This window comes from Bacillus rossius, chromosome 16 (assembly GCF_032445375.1).
Source record: "Bacillus rossius redtenbacheri isolate Brsri chromosome 16, Brsri_v3, whole genome shotgun sequence".
NCBI classification, from domain to species: domain Eukaryota; kingdom Metazoa; phylum Arthropoda; class Insecta; order Phasmatodea; family Bacillidae; genus Bacillus; species Bacillus rossius.
The window spans coordinates 43,831,785-43,855,176 of NC_086343.1; the positions used below are offsets into that span (position 1 = coordinate 43,831,785).

Below are 23,392 nucleotides of genomic sequence, written 5' to 3' on the forward strand. Positions count from 1 at the left end.
ATACCTAAACATACTACTTGTGTGAGTGTTTAAACCTTTGTTCTTTCTAATATTGGTAATTATTAGCTGTATATGCTTACTAACTAAATAATATCTTAGCAAAATTTATTTATATATTATATTAATGTGCTGCAATATTATATGTTTTTCATGATTTAAAGTAAAATAATCATTGTTCTATATTCTTCCCCGTATAATCTGTGGGAAAATAACACTACCTCAATAGCATTGATCTCATATAGTGAGGTGGTGTGACAAGGACTTGTTTGCCAGCCATACCAGTGCGGTGCTGTGAGACTGAAGGAGGGTCGCCTGTGTTCCTCAGGAGCGAGCAGAGCTGCGAGCAGACCGTGCAGTCGGGCAGACTGACTCGAGTATCCTGCGAGGAGTCGCACTTGTTCCAGCCCTTCTCCAGCGGCGACAGTGGCGCGCTCACGCGGGTGTCTCAGACACTGCAGCTGAGTGGCGTGAGCCGCCGACCACTCTCCGAGCCGCCAGGCAAGCCCCGCCTCTGTTTTCAGACATGCTTGATGCATGTGCATGGGGACCATGAGACTTTTGCTCAAGTCACAGCTAACAAACCATCTAGTGCAGAATAATTAACTCTTAGTATAAACCATTCATTCCAGTAATTTTATTCTTAGGATCGCATGCTTTGTTAAACTGTTTCTTATAACCTAGTCCATTTTACAATTTTTGTAGTGATGATGGGTTATCCAACACATCTCTACGATTTTTCTTCCATATTGTGGCTGTGTCAATAAATATTTTATACTATCATTTCTTTCATCTCTATATCTGCGATATATATATATATATATATATATATATATATATATATATATATATATATATATTTCACATCAATTTTCCTATAACTTTACCGAAAAAATATAATTACTTTGTTTAACTTACCTTTATACCAAAGCTATTTATTCTTCACAGCCTTGGATACTATAGAACTGTTCATGGATCTTCCTATGTATAATAATGTGCCAGGTATGAAAATTGGTCTGGTAATCTTATTTTCATTAGTACTTTAAGAATACCTTCACCACATATAGATATTAATATCTACAGTGGCTAATCAAAAATTATATCTCTTTTCTACTTTATTTTTTATCCAATCGAATCGTTTCCTCATTACTATTATTTTCTTTATTTGGCCCTAATAGGAGTAGGGGAAAGGTGGGGCTGCGTTACATGCAATGTCTGCTGTTTAGGATTAAAATATAAGTTTATTAAAAAAAATCGGCTGTCTGTAAAGTCGGTTTACGAACGATAGTTTAAGGTAACAACGTCATAACAAAACATTGATGAAATTATTGATCCAGAAGAAAAGGAAATATCATATTCGGCCTGAGACTGAGCCGCAATAGGTTTTTGCAACCAAACCCTTTTGGCATTATAAATATTATATTCTTTGAGAAAGAGATTTTTTTAAATTTATCTATCTTTTGTATGATAAAATCTTCCTCTGCATACTTTTATGAATAAAATTGAATCATATTTATTGAATTATCACTATTTTGTATGGATACAAAGGAGTGAAATGAAATGTACAATTTAATTAATAAATTTACTTTTATTTCAATTACAAATATATTTATAACTTTTTGAAATGTTGCGTGTGCCGTATTTATTTTTACAAGTACAAAAAAAAAGGATTCGCAGCTGCCGGGATTCAAACCGACAACCTTACGTTTTTTTTAAAGATTTATATTGATTTTATTCAACACAGAAATACACATTACAAACGAACATTACAGCAAATAAAAGAGCACGCACCAGCTAAATCAGCTCTTTCGTGCTTAAAGAAATACATATTACAATAAAAAAACACAACACTATCGTACAAAATATCACCACTAAAATTTCTAGGAAAAAGTACCAAAAAAACCAGAGTACAGCAAAAAAAAAGGGAACAGAATATAACAAAAAACGACCCGAAATAACTTAAAGAATCAGGGAAGGTCGGAAAGAAAAGTTTAAAAACCAGGCCGCCATCTTGCTTCCAGATGGAAAAAGTAAGTACACAGTGAGGGAGAGGCAACCAATTTGGGGCCGCTAGTGGGAGGAACAAGAAACAAGGCATTTAATGCAAAACATATACAACAAAGCACTTAATAAGCACAAGGCAAGAACAAAAACACACCGTAGCAGTACATAAACAAAAACCATGCATGGGCATGAGACACAGCACAAACCATGCACGGGCATGAAATACGACACAAACCATGCACGGGCATGGAAAACAGCACAGACCATGCACGGACATGGAACACTGCACAGACCAAGCACGGGCACATAACACTACACAAACCATGCACGGGCATGGGACACAGCACAAGAAGGTCCACTACACTAGGGGGGATCTTGAAGCGCAAATTCCTTGATACGACGATGCACGTGCGGGCCGAACACGTCGTAGGCGCCGATTCCAGCGATGATGGGGTTGGTGTGGCGAGCAGCACGCATGAAGAACCGGGTCGCAATGCAGTGGATAAGCTCGGAAGGCGACAGGACACCGGCGAGGTGCTAGAGCTGGGCGACGGCAGTGGACAGCGGCAGGTCCAGGACTGTTCGGAGACCGAGGTGATAGCCAGTCAGGATAGGCCGCCGATAGGAGACCGATGTGTACGCCCAGACGGCAGCCCCATACAGTAGGATCGGAAGAACCAGTGACTGCCATAGACGGAAACGCAGCTCTTCCGCCAGGGGACAAGCGGGGATCAAAACGGGATGCACAGAACGCAAGGCAGTCCGGGCCTTGGCAGACATGACTCGAATATGTGAGTGCCAGTTGAGGGTAGAGTCGAGCATGACACCCAGATACCGCACCACTGGTCGCCAAAACAAAGCGCGGCCCAGAAGAACAATGGGCGCAGGCGGGCCCTTGCGGCGCTTTGTCAGAAACATCAAGGCGGTCTTCTCGGGGTTGGGACGAACACCCCATCGCTGAAAGTAAGTACTTATCGTCCGAAGGGAGCACTGGACGCGGACTTGGAGGGTTAAGGTGGTTTCACCAGAGAGAATAAGAGTGGTATCATCCGCGTACTGCAGCGTCCGGGCATTCGGCAGCAACGGAATGTCGGCCACATAGATGGAGAACAAAAGAGGACTCAACAGGGACCCCTGAGGGACCCCAGCCTCAATCGGCAGCGGCGGCGACAGAACCCCAGAGACACGGACCTGAAAGGACCGGTCGGTGAGAAAGCTGTGGAAGACCGAGATCAGCCTCTCAGGAAACTGAAAATGGCGCAACTTGCTGAGAATAACGGCATCGTGGACCGTGTCGAAGGCACGGGACAGATCAAGAAAGACCAGGGCGAAGTGCTGATGCGTGCAGAAACCCGCGGTGACGGAGTCCACCACTGAAGCAACAGCGTGGAGAGCCGAATGTCTGCACCGAAAGCCAAACTGAGTGTCAGGCAGGACTCCGAGCAAATCGGTGAACAGCATCAGCCGGGACAGCAGAATGCGCTCAGCAACCTTGGACAACAGCGACAGCAGCGAAATAGGCCAGTAGGACGAAAGCAAGGCAATCTAGCATCACGCCGCAACACAGGCACAACCACCGCAAGCTTCCAGGGCTGAGGGAAATGCATGATAAGGAAAATGCTGTAGATGATCTGCATGAGAAAGACGAGACCTTTGCGAGAGAGAGAGAACGAAGCAGCTGGGCAGGCAAGAGGTCAGCGCCGGCAGCCTTCCCCATCTTCAGGCGACCCAAAGCCCGGGACACCTCCCGCGGAGTGGTCAGCAGGTGACGTGGAATCTCAGGTGCCTCGGCAGGGCGAAAGCGGAGAGAGCCCAGGTCAGCACCAGGGGCACCCGGGGGCACCGCCACAGGCTTGAACGTGGCGCAAAATACCTCCGACAGCGCAACAGCCTTCGCTGCAGGATCCTCCAGGGAGGCCCTGCCAGAAGTCAGCACAGGAAGATCCCTCGGGGTAGCACGTAGGCGACGAACAAACTTTCAAACTGTAGCTTTCTCCAGAGTGAACCCACGGAGTTTCTGCAGCTGCAGTTGCGCATGCCAGACAGAAATTGCCCACTGCGTCCGACGGCGGCATGCGTGAAACAGGTCCAGGTCCACAGGCAGGCGGGAATGCTGCCACCGGTCGCGGGACCGATCGCGCAACCTGATCAAGTCCCGAATGTTTGGTGGAAAGGGAGTGCCGGAACGCACCCGGCGATGCCGGGGCACAGCAGCATTCGCGGCCGCAAAAATAGCCGCAGTAAAAGACGAAACAGCAGCATAAAGTGCCTGGGGAGAGCGAGGCACAACAGAAAGATCGAGGCGGGAATCCAGATCAGCACGAAACCGCCGCCAGTCGGCCCGGTAGAAATCCCACTGCCCACCCTCGGCAAAGCCCACTCAACCGACCTGAATGCAACCAATGACAGGGTAAGTGGTCAGAGTCGAGACGGTCATATGCCAAGATACGAGACACGTCAATGCCGGGAGTGGTCAAAACCAGATCGATAACGGAAGCACGCTGGTTCGTGCAAGGTGGAACAAAGGTGAAAGTCACCGGCGCAAAAATACGCAAGTCGTTCGCAACTGCAAAACGAGCTAGGCCACGTCCCCGGTAGTCAGTGACAGTGCACCCCCAGGTGGTATGTTTGCTGTTGTAGTCCCCGGCCAAAACGAGAGATGAATCAAGTTGAACCAGGAGAGTAAGATCGGCAGAAGGGAAAGCCCGATGCGGCGGCAAGTAGAGGACCAGAAGTGTGAAAGGGCGACCGACACTGGTGACCCGGACCGCCACCGCCTCGAGGGACACACCCCGCGGAAGAAGACGGTGATAATGGCATACACCAGCACGAACCAAGATGGCGACCCCACCACGGGCCGCATCGGCACGATCGCAGCGGTGCACAGTGTAACCGGGCACACAAAGGGGACTGCAGGGCCTCAGCCACGGTTCGGTGAGGCAAACGAACATCGGCTGAAATTCATCCAACATGGCCAGGAACTCGGCAAGACAGTACAGGAGAGAGCGGTAATTCCACAAGAGAAGCGTGGCACTCATAAGGGCAAGGTAGTAGCCAAAGGAAAAACAGCAGAGAAGGAGTCGAGTGCCTCAAGAAGGACACCCAGGCCAGCAAGGAGAGCCTCGCACTTGTCAGCCAAAGTGGCCGCACTGCCGAAGCCGCCCAAGGCCTGCCGAAAACGCACCAGCCAAGAACACACATCCAGACAGCGAAACATATCGACGATATCGCGCAGCGAATCCAGAGTAGGAGCAGAATCGGGGCCCCCAGGCGAAGCAGCCGGGGGAAGAGGCCCATCCAAGTGACGACCAGAAACAACACTGGAAAAAGATCTGCCAGTAATCTGCCATGCAGTCGCAGGTGGCGAGCATTGCTGGGAAGCCTGCTGTGCCGAAGCTGCCTTCGCCTTTTGCCGCTCTGCCCTGGAGGTGATCATCTTCTCCCTCTCGGGACAGCCAGAGTAATTCGCCGTGTGGTCACCCTTGCAAAAGCAGCAGGTATGCTTCTCAGATGGAGGACGAGGACAGTCAGCAGAGGCGTGACCTTCCCCGCAGCGCACTCAAACCACATCCTCATTGCAATTATGCGACATGTGCCCGATGCCCTGACAACGAAAGAATTGCACCGCCCGCCGATTCCCCCGAAACACCTCAACAAGACAGCCCACATGGCCGAGACGAGTGATCTTCAGATGGAGCTGACTCGCCCCCTCCAAAACCACCAAAAACAATGGGTAGGGCTCAGGAGCACGACCACCAGATGACATGCGCAACACTCGGATGTGCCGAATGCCGATCTCGGTCAGACTGTCGGAAATGTCACTCACTGGGGTATCAATATGGAGGTTCCGAATAACCACCCGAGCATTCCGATCCTCCGGGCACGTCCAGGAATGAAGGCGTACACCCCGAGCCCGAAGCAGATCCGTCACCTTCAAGTGGTCACCACGAGAAGCCATCTGGTAAGTCGACGAAGAAGGGTAGTGCTTAGCAACAAAACCAGATGAAAATTGATTGTCGAGAGCAGTCAAGTCCTTAATGGCAGTCGGTGTCATCCCGCCATCCCGCCACGACAGACAATGAGCGGGGGCTTCTTGGAGCGCAAAGGAGTCTGCCCAGACTCAGGCGGCGGAGCAGTCGAAGCAGCAGAAGCAGTACGGGCAGCAGACAGATGATGACGCCCGCCACAGGATGCAGCCTCAGATGCAGCAGCCCTTCCATGAGGCACACCGGCAGCAGTGTGAGAGGAACCAGCAGTCGGCTGAGGCAAGGCAGGAAACTGGGCAATAGCCCCACGCCGCGGATGTTGCTGCTTAGGCGGCGGCACTGCATCATCCCCGCTGGTGGAAGCTGCAGGACGCAGAGCAGATGCACCGTCCGTTCACTCACCAAGGTCAGCAGCACAATCGTGAACCACACCATCACCAAAGGAACGCTTCTCCAGGCGACCCTCCAGCACATCCCTGGGCACCGTCTGCGAGGTGACATTGGCAGCAGATACACAAGTGCCACTGTCCCCAAAGCGAAAGGTGGGCGGTGGATTCCTGAAGGCGGCAGGCATCGCAACAGATGGCTGTGATACGGACGGAAAAGAGGAAGGAGGCCGAAAATCAAAACCCCGGGGGGCGCGAGGGCCACAGATGGCAAATTCGCCCAAAGCCCACCAGGGGCTGAAGCAGCGGCAGGCGAAGACGAGACAGCAGGCGATGTAGCACCAGGCAAAACACCAAACACGGAACATGGCTGGCACGATGAGGGAAGGCCAGGCCCAGCAGATGGAAGACTTGGAAGAGCAGCACCAACATGCTGAGAGCCAGTAAAAGACACACTAGAAAAAGGCGCAGAAGAATCAAAAGCAACCACGCCGGCAGACGAAGCCCCGAAGGTGGCCCGGGAGGCGCCTGGCCAGCGAACTGCAACGGCGGCAAACCCTGCGACGGAAGGCCATACCCGGGCGCAGGTGGCGAAGAAGGCGGCCCAGCTAGCGGTGTAGCTGGCGGCGGTGGTGGTTGAGCAGCAGGACAGAGACAGCAACCGGAGAAGAGACAACAGCAGATGAGAGAGGACTCGAACACGTCACCATGGTCACAGTAGAAGTCGTCAATGTGGCCTGGAGGCTGCTGGTAGAGGGGACGACACGACCCCAATCCACTAACTGCGACGGGGAACCACCACCGCGCTCGGGACTGCAAGAGGAAGAAGAAACAGAACGCTGGGATGCACTCCCAGACCGCCGCACAGTAGAGCGAGGCCCAGGACGCCGCCGCCGAGAAAGACAAGCAATTAGGGTCGGGGGGCGCCCCAACCCAGCCTCGTGCAGCGCAACACAGGATAATCACTTTGAGAATCATCACCAAGCCCAGAAACTGGATCAGTGTCAGCCATAGTAGAAACCACAAAATGGCAAAAAGACTAGCAAACAGGAAAAAACAATCAATATAGAAGGCAAAACACCATCCCAACAACACCCAACAAGCAAGAGAAACAAATAAACACCAAAATACAACTCAAATAACAGATCGCAAAAGCAAGCGACACAAACTGAACTATACTGTGCGCAAGGTATGTTCAAAACGTCACAGCATCCTTCAAACTGTACCAGCCAAGGATGATTTAAAGATCGTAAAAAAAAAAAAACAAGTTTCTTAAGAAAGCAGGCAGTGTAGGGGAAATTCGGCGCACCATCTACAGAAGAGCCCAAGATCTATGCAAGACTAATTTTTATTCACGTTAGTAACAACCTCAAACATAACAAATATATAAACCGATGTTTCAAGCATAACAAAGAATTAAAAGATAATACATAAGCGGTATACTATACAACTTGTTATACTTTACACAATACAGAAAAAAGGTCAGGTGGTGACGCAATCGGTAAACGTTATTAGAAACCTATAACTATAACAGCCTACTTTAACCAGGTGTTTATAATATTTCCCAGTGACCTGCAGTCAAACCAGATACGCAAAGATTTGAAACAAAATGACAACACACTATAAATATTGACGGCGAGCGAGCCATATGGTCATGGGCGAAGAGAGAACAACTGATAATAAACGAGGACTTAGAACGTGGCCAACGAAAGGAAAAGGAAAAATGACAAACACAACTCTAGTTTAACAAGCCACTACAAACACAACAAACAAACAAACTTCGTTAAAGTTCCAAGTTACTCACGCCCATGACCACGGCTTCGACGTCATCAAGTGCACAAGTGCACACACCAAACGTCAAGGCAGACTGCAGGTAGCGACACCGCTAATAGCGGGTTTATATACTAGTTAACTAGGGGCGGAGTAAGCACACAGGGGAGAGGGGAAGGAAGAGGGTAACTAGCCTGAACCGTCCAGACTGAACTGGCTTGACCGAGCACACTCCAGCGGAGGGGAGGCAAGGAGGGGCAGGGGAGGTGAGAAGGAAGTCACCACAGACACAGAGAGCGCAGTCACGTAGCAGCCGGCGGACAGTGAGGAGACGTGAGTAGACACGTAGCAGCCGGCGGACAGGTGAGACATGCATAAGCACGGCTCAAAACAAACCAATAAAAACACTCGCAGAAACAAGAAAAAGCAATATTTACAACACCCAGAACAAAAACAACAGAAAAAGCAGAATAATGCACGAGGAAAATTAGCATCAGTAAATGGAGCAGAACATACCTTGACCATGCCATCAGCAAAAAGGCCATGACAGATGAATCAGCCATCTACCCGATCTTGAATGGAAGATTGAACATAGAAAACCAACACATTGTTTACCTTTGAACGAACTTCGCAAAATACAGAGTGGAGGCAATTTTGTGCAGGAAAACCCTCACAAACACTTCCCCAAGCGCAAAAGAATACCAGGAATCCGAATTTAACCACCAAAACACCGAAAAACGTCCCGAAACAATCAAAACACCACAATAAACCTGTCGGTTTGTTGTCAGTGATGCTCACCGCACGGCCACGAGGCCCTATTGAAAATGAGTGTATCAGATGATATAAATTAATAATATTCCACGCACGATATTTGTTTGAATTTCTTTTAACTAGCATATTCTCTGTTGGACTCGAAATATTTACACGCTCGTGGGCTCATAACTATAACACGGTGTGTGATTTAGTTGATCAAATAATAACTCATGACAAATAATTACCAATGTCAAACTTAAGCCTGAAAAGTATCATACCAGCAATAAATATTTAGTTACACAGCTAAAACAATACTCAAACAACACTGTTTAAATATACTGTTTTACACTAGTAATTAAAATAATACGTACTTGTAAGAATGCCATTTCCTTGCGAATATACGCCCGTGGCGTGGTGCACAACAATAACCTCGGTTTGCCGCCACGTGCCGGCCAAATTCTCTGTACCGTCCGCAACATACCAGAGAGATGCCACGCATGCGTAAACATACATAGTGGGACATCCGTAGTGGGACATCCGTAGTGGGACAATTTTTCGTGCGTGCAGCCAGCGTTCATCGATTTATTAGATGTTGTCACGTCAAAACTCAGTGAAATCAGTCAACTATGACAGTACATATATACTGAGGCACTAAGCCAGATGGTTGAAGAGTGCGTGCCTGTGTGTGCAGTGGAGGCGCCCCTGAGAGCCTCGCTGCTACTGCACCGCGCCACCTGGACCCCCCCGCGCCCCGCGGACCAGCAGGAGGTCGCGGCCGCGCTGGCAGAGCTGGCGAGGCTGACCTCTGAGGGCGTGCAGGCCGCTGCCCCCGCCGCCTTCTCCCGCCTCCTGCAGCTGCTGCGAGCCCTCGATGGCCCAGGCCTGGCCGAGCTGTTCCGCCTGGCGCCCCGCCCTCCTGCCAGGTGCGGCCCGGTACTACGGTCGCCATCTTGCCTCCACCTCTAACCCAGCTGCCGAGTCGGACCATGTCCCTGAATTCTGACGTCATCTTCGCCATCTTAAATTCCACCATCTTGGATTCGGCCATTTTGTTTTCAAAAAATTTCCGCCATTTTGAGATTATGACATTACCTTTGCAAGTTTCATTGCGGCCACCATCCGTGATTACTAAGTTACAAAATCAGGAACAATTTCAAAATTTAAAAAATATATATTTATTACAATTTTGACAAAAGTTTAATTAAAACCCGCTTTTACATCATTAAGTCCTAGGTTCAAACCCAGCGAGGGGAAAAAATACGACAAGATCCTTCCTCCACAAAGACTAACCAAGCAACTGACCCACCAATAATGCCAATATAGATAGTATGTTAGACAGTATGAAATCATGACAGCCATCTGGATCGCAATCTTGAAAAATCTGTAATTGTTCAGCTAGAAATTCGCAAAGCATTCCAAAATTAATCAAACAAATAAGAAATTAAATTACTGATTTATTCGATCGATTCCTATCCTAGGTAAAATCCTTGCTCAATGCAAAGATGTTTATTTTTAGTAAAAAAAACTTATTTTATAAAACATAGTGTAAAGAACTAAAAGTTTCTTAAATTTATAATTTAACAGTCTTCAGTATGATGCCGATGACACATTGGTCACCATCTTGAATTGCTGTAATAATTAAGCAAGAAATTTAGAAAGAAATCCAAATATCATTTTAAAATTCGTCCATTAATTTACTGATTGATTTAAAAGATGCAAAAAATAGTTTTCTAAGCTTAATTTTTTTTATATAATTAATCGTCCTCATTACAATAAACGACTCTATATGGGAAGACGGAGCATAATTGGAAAAATAGGAGCACAAATAGGCAAATAGGCAATCATGGTATACAGAGGCAATGAACAATGCTGTCTTGTAGTCCTGTAGTCTCGTAGTTTCGTAGTCTACTAGACTCGTAGCCATATAGCAGCTAGGCCTAAGACATCTGGAGCTTAATACTTTTGGAGCCAATGATTGTCGGAGCCAAAAGACTCTTTTTTGGAGCCAAATACATTTGTGACCATTGACTTTTGAAGCGAAAACATGTTGGATTCAAATACTATTGGATTCAAAGACTGTTGGAGCCAATGAATGTTGGAGCCAATGACTGTTGGAGCCACAGACTGTTGAAGGCATTATATCCTATCGTAAATTGGCATTCACATTCTACTGAGTTGAATGTTCGTTTACATGTACGTCCTTTTCGTTAAACGTCCGTAGTCAAGTCTTTATTATCGTATGCTACTCTTGAGATCATATACAACTGATGAAATCGTTTTACACTAAGTTGAATTTTCGTCAAAATGTACTTCCTTTTAGTCAAATGTGTATCCTGTGTGTACACTTCGTGTCCTGTGTGTGTACTGTATGTCCAATGTGTGTCATGTGTGTACTGTATGTCCAGTATGTGCACTGTGTGTTCAGTGCATGTACTGTGTATCCAGTGTGTGTACTGTGTGATCTTTGTTTTGTTGAAAGTCTGTCGTTTAGTTAAATGTGCGTAGTCAGTTCTGTAGTAGCTCTTAATATTTAAAATTTACTGGTTCATAACCTCTTGTTCTTGATCAAACATTTTTCAGGGATTCTTGGTCCTTTAGTAAGCGTAAAACATGTTCCATTGGTCTAAATGATTGTAATTGATTTCATCGATACTTAAGGTCTGACAGTTCGTAGACTTTGTCTTGACTGTGTGACGAGTTTGCCCGTCACCTGTTTGTTTCTATTCTTAGTCCGGGTGATGTTGTGCCCGTTTAAACGTAAGGCGTCACTGCTAGCTGTGTGCTGGCAGCGCCCCCTTTTTTTGTGGTGAGTGCGACGTGGGCAATTTTGGTTTGTGAGGTTGGTGGTTGCGTTGTTCTTTTGTTGTCTGAAACATAGGAAGGGAGAAAAAGAATTAGGTGGAGTGGGACGACGTGGGTCTAGCTGGAGAGAAACAGGCGAGCTGTGATTAAGTTTTTTTTGGGGAGTCTTGGAGAGGAGAATATAACGGGTAGCGTCTAGGAAGAGTGTTGGGCTTGACAAGGGAAATGGGGACTGACGAGAGTGGTACGACGCAAATCAGAAGTTGGGGATTCGCGATGCGCGAATAGTATAGCAGTGAGCTATAACTTTTTGTGTCGTTTTGGTCTACGATGGCAGAAATTCCTGAGGTGGAATTGCCCCGTTTCTCCGGTGGCAGCCAATTCCTGTGGTGGAATTGCCCCGTTTCTCCGATGGCAGCCAACTTCTGGGGTGGAATTGCCCCGTTTCTCCGATGGCAGCAAATCCGTGTGGTAGAATTGTCCCGTTCCTCCGATAGCTGAAATTCCTGAAATGGGATTATACCATTTCTCCGCACCGCAAGCAGCCTTTTTCCTGGATTTTGCCTGTTTTTCGAGGAAGGGCAGAAATCATCGGTGACCCAGGTTTGGAATAGATTTTAGTTTATATTGGATAACGGCCTGATTACTGCACAATCAAAATAAATAAAAAAAGGAAAATTTAAGTGCGGCGTGACTTTTGAAGAATTATTGTGGTTAAAGTGAAGCTGTATAGTCCACGTTTGATATATATATACATATATATATATATATATATATATATATATATATATATATATATATATATTTGTAAAGTCATAAATTTTTTATGTGAACTTGATTGATGACCATATACAATTGTATAGAATTATTTAGACATTTATATGAGTGTATTAGCCACCAGCATGTTTGTAATCTGCAAAACCGTTACTTTTAGTGGCAAATGTGGCATGAGGTGATCTTAGGAGATTTATATAAATGTATTAGCAACCGGCATGTTTGTAATCTGCAAAAATGTTACTTTTAGTGGCAAATTTGGCATGAGGTGATCTCAGGACAGTTATATGAATGTATTACCCATTTGCATATTTGTAATCTGTAAAACTGTGAGTTTTAGTGGCGAATGTGGCATGAGGTGATCTTAGGAGATTTATATAAATGTATGAGCCACCAGCATGTTTGTAATCTGCAAAACTGTTAGTTTTAGTGGCAAATGTTTCGTGCCGCTATTAATATAAATTGTTGTTGTTATTACCTTTTGCACTTTGAAAATAATCCTAAATAATAAAAGAAAAAGTTCTAACGCCTGAACTTAGTGTTTATTTCTTAGAGACTCTCCCTCTTCCCCCTACTGTACTGGTGGGAGAAGAGAGAGAAACTCATTTCAAGCTGCGTCACTCTGCTGGATAGGTTAGGTGCGTTAGAACCTTGTGCTTGCTTTTTTATAGTACTTGCTACATTATTAGACTATGATCTCAAAAATGCCTACAGCATGGGTACAAGGACTAACCAAAGAGCAGCTAATAGTAAATTTGTTAGACGCTGGTATTACGGTTGAGGAGATCGATACGGTTGAATTGTTGAGAAATAAATTTAGAGTGTTTTTAAAAGGTAATAAGGCTATGGGAGCAGAGGTCGAAGACAAACGAGAAGGCCATAGGAGTAGTGTTGATTTGAAAATACCATTGGCCCTATCGTCTTTGCAAACCATGCCGCAATTAACATCTTATGAACCGAAGGCATTATTGCAGTTTATTGTAGCTGTTGATAAAATCAAGCGTAATTACCTTTTACAATCCGATGTCGAATTGATCCAGGGACTATGGCCTAGGTGTGCCGGTGTGGCACAAGAAGCATTGTTAGATGGTTTGTCTCTTGGAGAAAATTGGGAGGCCATTAAGAATAGGCTTTGGATGCTATTGTGTCCTGAAAGGGAAAGAGAGGATTTTGAGGTTTCTTGTCTGAGACGTTTTCAGAGACAAAATGAAAGAATGGTTGAATTTATCCAGAATTTACGGGAATGTGCATGTGGTCTAGGAAAAGCGTACACGGATGAGCAATTCATCAAGCTGGTGTTAGGAAACATGGCGCCCTCTATTAGGAAATTGTGTTCTTTTGTCGAACGTCCAAAAAATTTAGAAGAGTTAAAAGCTTGGGCGATCGAGGTGGATAGTTTGGAATATACGCCTCGTCTGGCGCAAGGGCAGATATTCAACGAGCCTCATAAGGAAAGTGGAGAGGAGCATGGCTTTGGCAAGGAGATCGATCAGGGTAGTCTACCATAAAATAAAATGAAGCCTGTAACTTGCTTCAAGTGTCACAAAGTAGGGCATGCTGCTTCCAAATGTTGGAGCAAACCTAAAGATAGCCGTAAATGCTATACTTGCGGGACATTGGGACATATAGCTAGCCAGTGTAAGAAGAAAACTGCGAGTGGGAGTGACTCCACCAGTCAGGGAGGTAGTGGGAATGCTACTGGGGAAGTAGCGGTAATCAAATACAAAGGACCAGGAAAGAAACATAACAGTTTTTGGGTAGAAATCCTAATAGGTGATAAATCAACCAGAGCCTTAGTAGACACTGGTGCTGGTGGTAGCTTTATCAGTCAGAAATTTGCTAGTCTCTTGGTGTCTGAGAGGCCTGAGCTCAAGAATCATATTAAGGTGCGGGAGGGTTTTAGCTTGCAGGTGGCTGATGGTGCCGGTGTTCAGGTTAAAGTCTCTATGAGGTTACATTTTAAAATTAGCATATTCTCTTGGACCAGAGACTTCTGGATTCTGCCGGGGTTGATTTTTGATATTGTCCTAGGGCTGGACTTTTTAGAGAGAACTAGAGCAGTGTTAGATTGTGCGAAACGCAAGTTAATCTTTGGGTTCCAAAAAGATTTTGCAGTACCGTTAGTGCAGAAACCACAAGGGAACATGAAGTTGTGTTCCGGCATGCAGGCAAGAAAAATCCTTCTGCCTGAGGAACATCAAGAGAAATTGAAACAGCTAAAAGCAGAGTATAGTGATGTCTTGAGTGAGAAATTAGGGAAATGCGAGATGCTCCCATACCGGATTCAAGTTAGTGACCAAGAACCTATTAGATGTGTTCCATATCAGTGTTCCCCTCCTAAGCTACAGGCCTTTAGGGAAATAGTGAAAGATTTGGAGGGACAAGGCATAATCAAACGTACTCTTTCCCCTTAAGCTTCGCCAGCTTTCCTAGTAAAAAAAAGGAAGCGGGGAAGTACCGCTTAGTGTTGGATTATCGTCTTTTAAATAAAAAAATAAAAGTAGATCCTTTCCCTCTTCCGAGCATTGAAGGGCTGTTTCAGTACCTGAGCTGCGGAAAGTATTTAACGGTATTTGACCTAAATTCGGCTTTTCATCAGTGTGTCCTAGTGGAGAGTAGCAAAAGGTATACGGGATTTGTAACTCCATGGGGCCATTACCAGTGGGAGCGTGTACCTTTTGGGGTAAACTTCGGGGGACAATGCCTATCCAGAATTTTACACGAGTTGTTAGAAGAGTATCAATTCGACTTTGTTTCATTCCTTGATGATATTCTGGTTTTCTCTAAATCATTCGATGAACACCTAGTGCATGTACGTAAGGTTCTGGAGAAATTGCGTAGTGCCGGATTTACCGTCAACCCCCACAAAGTAGTATGGGCAAGTGAGCAGGTAAAATTTCTGGGATTTATAGTTTCAGATGGAAACGTGATTATGGACCCAGAGAAAATCGGACCCATTGTGCATTTTCCCCAACCCAAGAATCTAAAGGGGGTCATGAGATTTATTGGGATGTTGGGGTATTTTGCCAAGTTTATTCCGAACTGTGCAGAGAGGTGTGCTCCTTTAAATCAGTTGAAGCATAAGAATATTCCTTTCAAATGGGGTGAGGAGCAGGAATGGGCCTTCAAGGATCTAAAATACGCCATTTCGCATCCTCCGATCCTCCAGCTACCCAATTTTAACGAAAGGTTTGTACTTCAGGTAGATGCCAGTAGTTTGGCCGTAGGAGCAGTATTACTGCAGGGCAAAGGACAGATGAAGCCCGCTGCATATGCAAGTCGAGCTTTGAATAATCAGGAGCAATCCTATAGTACATACGAAAAAGAAGCACTGGCGTGCATTTTTGATGTAAAGCGTTTCGCAAGTTATCTTGAGCACGCAGAGTTTGATTTGATGACAGATAACCAGGCCCTAACTTGGCTGTTTTCACATCCTCGTCAACTTGGTAAACTGGGAAGGTGGATCATGCGTCTCACACGTTTTCGTTTTAAAATCATTCGTGTAAATGGCAGAGATAATTGTATTGCAGATGCGCTTTCGCGCATGTATGATGCCTCAGAATTTCGTACTGGGAGGGAATGAGGAAAATGGAAAACGAGAGACCTGTGCCATTATTCATCATATTCCTGAGTCTTTTGTGAATATTGAAGAATAGCAAAATAAAGACGCGGAAGGGATGGAGATCCGAAACAAGATTAGGACGGGGAAAAGCAGAAATTTCGTGTTAGTTAAGGGAATCATCTATCACATGAACAAAAAGGGTAATAAAAAGGTTTGGGCACCCAAGAATGTGCGGCACATGATCTTACGATATTTCCATGATTCGACTTTAGGAGCCCATCTTGGGTGTGCGAAAACCGAAAAGAAGATACGCAAAGAATTCTTTTGGGAAGGTATGCATGGGGAAATTAAGGATTATGTTAGGAAATGTACCGTTTGTCAACTAATCAAGCAACCTCAAAGTTCGAAAATGGGAATGTATTCAGTACAGACTCCTAAGAGAGTGTGGGAGAGAGTATATATTGATATATTTGGTCCTCTTCCACGCTCAAGTAGGGGGCACAATTGCCTCTTAGTTCTGGTTGATGGTTTTTCTAGATATGTCGTGCTAATGCCACTTAGGGACATGAAAGCGAACTCCATTTATAGCAAATTGGAGAATGAGATGTGGAAGGTTTTTGGTAGCCCCGAGTTGCTTATTTCAGACAATGCAACCTACTTCACTTCGCAAAACAAGAAAAACATGTGTTTCCATTGGGGAACCAAACAGGTTCATACCAGTCCTTACTACCCGTGCCCGAACCTGGTAGAGCGGGTGAACAAAACAATTAAGGCTGCTCTTACCATTTTCCATCACGAGAAACAGAGGGGATGGGATACTGATTTGTCATCCCTGAATGTAGCCTTAAACTCAGTCCCACATGGAGTGACTGGAAAAAAGCCTTGTATGGTGATGTTCGGTAGAGAGTTGCAACATCCATTACTAAGTCTTTGGGGCATTCCCCCTGGATGTTTCGAAGAGTCAGGCAGGAAGTTAGAAGAAGTTTGGCGTGAAACTCAACAAGCCTTGAATAAAGCCCACGCGGTATTGGAGAAGAAATACAATAAAGATAGATCGGTGTCCAATATCGTTGCTGGTGACTTAGTGGTGTGTAGGAAAGTCAGCCTAAGCAAAAAGGTGGATTATGTATCCAGTAAATTGTGTCCTAATTATGATGGTCCCTATCGGGTGCTGTCTTTCCTCACTCCAGTTACGGTACCGTAAATTTGGGGGATCCTGATAAGGGATTCGTTATCAAGAAAGCCCACCTCTCGTCGGTGAAAAAATTTACACATCCTTAAACTAACAGCTGGTTTAATCGGTTAACCTTCTAGCGACATGCGTTCTAGTGTCTGTTGAGCTTCTTATCTTGTGAGGATGTTAATTGTTTTTTTGTGTTTCTTCTTGGGTTTTTTTTTTTGCTTTTGTTGGGTGGGATAATTTTGGGGTTTTGAGTTTTCTTGTTCTCAATGTGTGTTTTGTAGGTTGTGAGTATGCTTCTCTGTGGGATGCCGTTATTGCCGTATGCTTTCGTGCCGAGAGGAAAGGAGCGAGGTAGGGGTTCTTTTTTTTGGGAGGGGTGGCTGTGACGAGTTTGCCCGTCACCTGTTTGTTTCTATTCTTCGTCCGGGTGATGTTGTGCCCGTTTAACCGTAAGGCGTCACTGCTAGCTGTGTGCTGGCAGAGCCCCCTTTTTTTGTGGTGAGTGCGACGTGGGCAATTTTGGTTTGTGAGGTTGGTGGTTGCGTTGTTCTTTTGTTGTCTGAAACATAGGAAGGGAGAAAAAGAATTAGGTGGAGTGGGACGACGTGGGTCTAGCTGGAGAGAAACAGGCGAGCTGTGATTAAGTTTTTTTTGGGGAGTCTTGGAGAGGAGAATATAACGGGTAGCGTCTAGGAAGAGTGTTGGGCTTGACAAGGGAAATGGGGACTGACGAGAGTGGTACGACGCAAATCAGAAGTTGGGGATTCGCGATGCGCGAATAGTATAGCAGTGAGCTATAACTTTTTGTGTCGTTTTGGTCTACGATGGCAGAAATTCCTGAGGTGGAATTGCCCCGTTTCTCCGATGGCAGCCAATTCCTGTGGTGGAATTGCCCCGTTTCTCCGATGGCAGCCAACTTCTGGGGTGGAATTGCCCCGTTTCTCCAATGGCAGCAAATCCCTGTGGTGGAATTGTCCCGTTCCTCCGATAGCTGGAATTCCTGAAATGGGATTATACCATTTCTCCGCACCGCAAGCAGCCTTTTTCCTGGATTTTGCCTGTTTTTCGAGGAAGGGCAGAAATCATCGGTGACCCATGTTTGGAATAGATTTTAGTTTATATTGGATAACGGCCTGATTACTGCACAATCAAAATAAATAAAAAAAGGAAAATTTAAGTGCGGCGTGACTTTTGAAGAATTATTGTGGTTATAGTGAAGCTGTATAGTCCACGTTTGATATATATATACATATATATATATATATATATATATATATATATATATGTAAAGTCATAAATTTTTTATGTGTACTTGATTGATGACCATATACAATTGTATAGAATTATTTAGACATTTATATGAGTGTATTAGCCACCAGCATGTTTGTAATCTGCAAAACCGTTACTTTTAGTGGCAAATGTGGCATGAGGTGATCTTAGGAGATTTATATAAATGTATTAGCAACCGGCATGTTTGTAATCTGCAAAAATGTTACTTTTAGTGGCAAATGTGGCATGAGGTGATCTTAGGAGATTTATATAAATGTATTAGCCACCAGCATGTTTGTAATGTGCAAAACCGTTACTCTTAGTGGCAAATGTCGCATGAGGTGATCTCAGGACAGTTATATGAATGTATTACCCATTTGCAGGTTTGTAATCTGTAAAACTGTTAGTTTTAGTGGCGAATGTGGCATGAGGTGATCTTAGGAGATTTATATAAATGTATGAGCCACCAGCATGGTTGTAATCTGCAAAACTGTTAGTTTTAGTGGCAAATGTGGCGTGCAGCTATTAATATGAATTGTTGTTGTTATGACCTTTTGCACTTTGAAAATAATCCTAAATAATAAAAGAAAAAGTTCTAACGCCTGAACTTAGTGTTTATTTCTTAGAGACTCTCCCTCTTCCCCCTACTGTACTGGTGGTAGAAGAGAGAGAAACTCATTTCAACTGCTTGAAATATGTTATATAAGCAATCGACGAAGGTCTTGAATTTTGGTAATGTCTGGTCTATACGTCTGACATTGTTCAAGACCTGGTTTCGTGGTCCGAACACACTTGGCCTATATATATAGCATTGTACATTAACTATTTGGAATTTTTTTATGTATAAAAATATACTTCCATGACCTGCAGCGTGACAACGTATTTATTTCGTCGGACATGTTTCTTGTTTAGTGTTGATTTCGTAGAGTAAATTATTAAAAAAAAAGACTTCACGAAAGATAATTGTAAATAGAATTTAAAAATTTATTTTGAGTTTTATTTATCCTTATCACAGTCCGAGTATCAAACCAATAACGGAAATCTATCTCGTCAATTATTATTTTATTAAATGATTTTTTGATGAATTTTGGTTTTTTTCTGTATTTATTGGTCAATAAATACAAATTTTAAAGATGGCGGCCATATCAGCTTATAGGAGTTTGGTAGTAGAGGAACTAAAGCTGCTTTAATACTTTTTTGCCTTGTTTATTAAATAAAATATTTTAACCTCAAATTAAATTTGTTTGCATTGATTAAATATCGAACAAAGACAGGAATCTATCGAATCAATCATTGTATTAATGAATTATTTTTTTACGAACTTTGGAATTTTTCCCGAATTTATAGCTAAATAATTACGAATTTCCATGATGGTGGCTAAATTTCAAAATGGTGGGGTGCCACATTAATAATAAATTATTATTTCACTCTACCAGGTAAAAATTAAACTAACATGGTGGTAGCACACTCTAGCAGATGAAAACAAGTTGTGACCTCCAGAAGACGAAAACAATATGGCGGCCGTGACATCATACTAGCTGGCGATATATCTTGGCGTAAGTAGTGGGAGGTCAGTGTGAGGGTAGCTTCGTTGGAGGAAGGATCAGTCGCATTTTTGTATATTTTGCCCTCGCCTGGTTTCATCCGAGTACTTCACGATGTAAGTGTGTTTTTTATTAAGATTTTATAAAATTTTGATTAATAAATTTTTATATATTTTATATCGTCTCCAATAAAAATCTTATAATAGTTACAAATTTTATAGATGGAGGTTGTAATGAAAATTGCAACGATCTAGAATCCAAGATGATGGTCGTAACTAAACATGCAATGATGACATCATACATATCAAAGATGTCGAGCGTAACGAAAAGTGCAACATTTCTATAGTCAAGATGGCAACCGTAAAGAAATGCTTAATGTTGTTTTGAAACAAAATTTTAATAAATTTTGATTAATTAATTTTTTTATAAATTTTACGATTTTTCCCTATTTTCTGGCATAAAATTTATGGATTTTCAAAATGGCGGTCGTAGCAAAAATGGCAACAGTGATTTTAAATATAATTTTTAAATTTTGATTATTAAAAACATTTTTATAAATTTTAAACATTTCCTGATTTCCTAGCATAAAAATTATTGATTTTCAATATGGCGGCTGTAACAATAATTGCAGCAATAGAGAATGGGTCGTTCTATTCCGAGAGGGTGGAAATTTATAGAAAACCAAATGGCAGATCCAATATGGCGGAATCAAATATAGCGGATCCAAGATGGCCACCATTATCAAGTTCATGTTTGAAGGTTAAGGTCAAGGCCATCTAATATGGCCGCTGTGACGTCACTATCCAAGATGGCGGTCCGCTCCCGGGTCCACAGCCTGCAGCCATGGCCCGGAAATACTTTCCTCTACTACTCAGAGAGTATTTAAGGCAGTCATATTCTCCTAATCCCTACAATATAACTCTCATAGAAAAAATAATTGAGTAAGTGTGTTGCCACTAACGAGATTTAGGTTTTCTCAAGTTCTCAAAAAATGTTATAAAAATTCTCTTAATTATATAATGCTGTGGAATATATTTCTAAGTACAGGTATACTGGTAGTAACTATACATAATTATATACTCTTGGAAAATACAAAAGAAAGCATTTCTAAAGAAAACTATCTGATTTATTACTTGCACTCCTCAGTACTTAGACATGTTCATTTATGATTTTTTTGTTTTATTATGCAATTGGAAATAATAATAACTTATTCATAAAGTAATCAAGACAAACTTATAAATTATAATTTACCATAATTGGCATGATGCTTCTGTGCATATATTTTTTACACATAGAATTAAATTCCTTAGATCTGTTTATGTAACTATGTGTTTATGTAAAATATGCTTTGTACATACTAATTATTAAAGAAGCCACGCCGAATGGGTTTGAAGATTATGCAGATATTTTCTTAGCAGTTTTCTTATACCCCCATTAAAAATGTACAGTGTAAGTATCAGGTTGTTTATAGTAAGGCAGCGTGGGTTGTGTGTTTGCGCTGAAGGAAGATCTTGCTGGACGCGGTGCCTCTCGTGTGGACTGCGGACAGCGCGGTGCTGATGGTACATCTGCTCTCCTCCGGGGAGATCAGCCAGCAGGAAGGAGACAGCTGGCTGCAGTCCCTCGCCTTCCAGGCCAGACCCTCGCTCGAAACTCTGGAAGCTCTGCTGGTGAGTGCCGACCTCACTGGCAGGTCTGTCTTTGTTTGCCATTGCCAGGTCCCAAATTCTGCGAGGGCATCGTTGCAAGATGTCTGGCACTACCTCCATCTGGCCTCGTGCCTCTTCGCTTACTGACACCATTCAAACCGTAGCCCATGAAGAAAATTAAATGCTACATTGAATATTCATGGTCATGAAGATGTGATACGCACATGATGTCCGATTATATGCTCAAGTTTAAAAAGGGACTGTTCCAAGATAAGTTCATGAAGTTCACGAAAAATAAGCTTCCTAAGTGTTGAGTGACTAGTTGGTTCCAACAATGACTTGGTACTATCTTTGTATATATAATAATATTAGTATAAACTAATAATATTTGTATAATATAATGATATTTTTATAATATAATATTTGTAGACTATAATATTATATCTGTATAATATAATATTTGTTTAATTTAATAATACGATTTTCATGTTAAATTTTAGATTTCATTCATGGATTTCACCTAAAATAACATAAAACTAATATTGCACTAAAATGTTATTTCTTAGAAATTTGACCTCTTAGGCAAAAACTAATGCAATAATTGAATTCAGGGCACCAAATTCATATTAAATCAGCTCCAAAGTCTCCCGGCACCAAAACAATTGTTGGCCTGTGTAATTCCCGTATCACAAACCAATGTTAACCAAAAATACAAACACTTTGTTAAAAAAATTACTTCAAAAATATTTAAGATTAAAATTCATACATCTTAAAATATAACACGTATGTATGTGATAAAGTATAATATAATAAATTATATAAATGTCTTACTCTTTGTAACTATCAAAATGTAAATATAGGCACATATGTACATATTTATATAAAAATTATATATCATGAAAAATTTACATACTATTTTATCACAAAAACGTAAATAAAAAACTTTAACTCTTAGGTATTTAAATTTTAGGTGCTTTTCGTTTCTAACAAATTTTCTTTAAAGATTTTAAAATTAAATTTGCCGGCACATTAAAATTGCATCCTGTTTAAATAGTCAGTCGCGACATATCGCATTCTCACGCCTGCAGGACTTCTTTCAAACAGAAAATTTTAGGGTATTTAGGAAGAACTCATAAAAGACAGCGCTCTTGCATTCCTCACTAAATAGAGTTAACAGTCGTTGCGGTCTTCCGACGGCGTCCAGCTGGCCAATCAGGAATTGGGACGTGACTTACTTGCAAGTTTGTGTAGTCGACTCTGGTACTCCATTCGCGTGAGCATTTGTAACTCACGTCCAAAATTACAGGCGACGAAATGGGTGCAAGCTTGCCCACGAGACCTCCATCGATCCACTTGCCAACTGCCACGAGTGTTGTCGTGGCACTCTCCCGTGCATCGGTCACTTCGTTGCACTGTCGCTGAAACACTTGGATGCCACTGCAATGGTCATACATGCTAAACAACACACATTACTCATGAGTAGCAATAAGTAAACATGCAAGTCACTCGGAGATCACTTTACTCTAGGATTTCATGTCATGCTCAAGCTCTTCTGTGACTCTTTAACAGACTAGTTTTGCTTTTCTGTTTCAATTCTCGTTACTACTGTAGAACACTTAGGGCCGTATTCCAAGACACAAAAATAAGGGTTTAGGTTTTGAATATGCAATACCTGTACCCTAACCATATTCCAAGTGCACGATAGAACACGGC

The 23,392-nt window shown here is 43.2% G+C and overlaps 1 protein-coding gene across 1 annotated transcript in view; it reads left to right on the forward strand.

Annotated features, from left to right (window-relative positions):
• Positions 1-23,392, forward strand: part of LOC134540408 (vitellogenin-like) — a 179,742-nt gene that overhangs the window by 90,687 nt on the left and 65,663 nt on the right. The window contains exons 6-8 of the mRNA XM_063383127.1: positions 326-498; positions 9,588-9,819; positions 21,535-21,700. Coding sequence (XP_063239197.1) covers positions 326-498; positions 9,588-9,819; positions 21,535-21,700 — 571 coding nt within the window. The remainder of the gene's footprint in view (positions 1-325; positions 499-9,587; positions 9,820-21,534; positions 21,701-23,392) is intronic.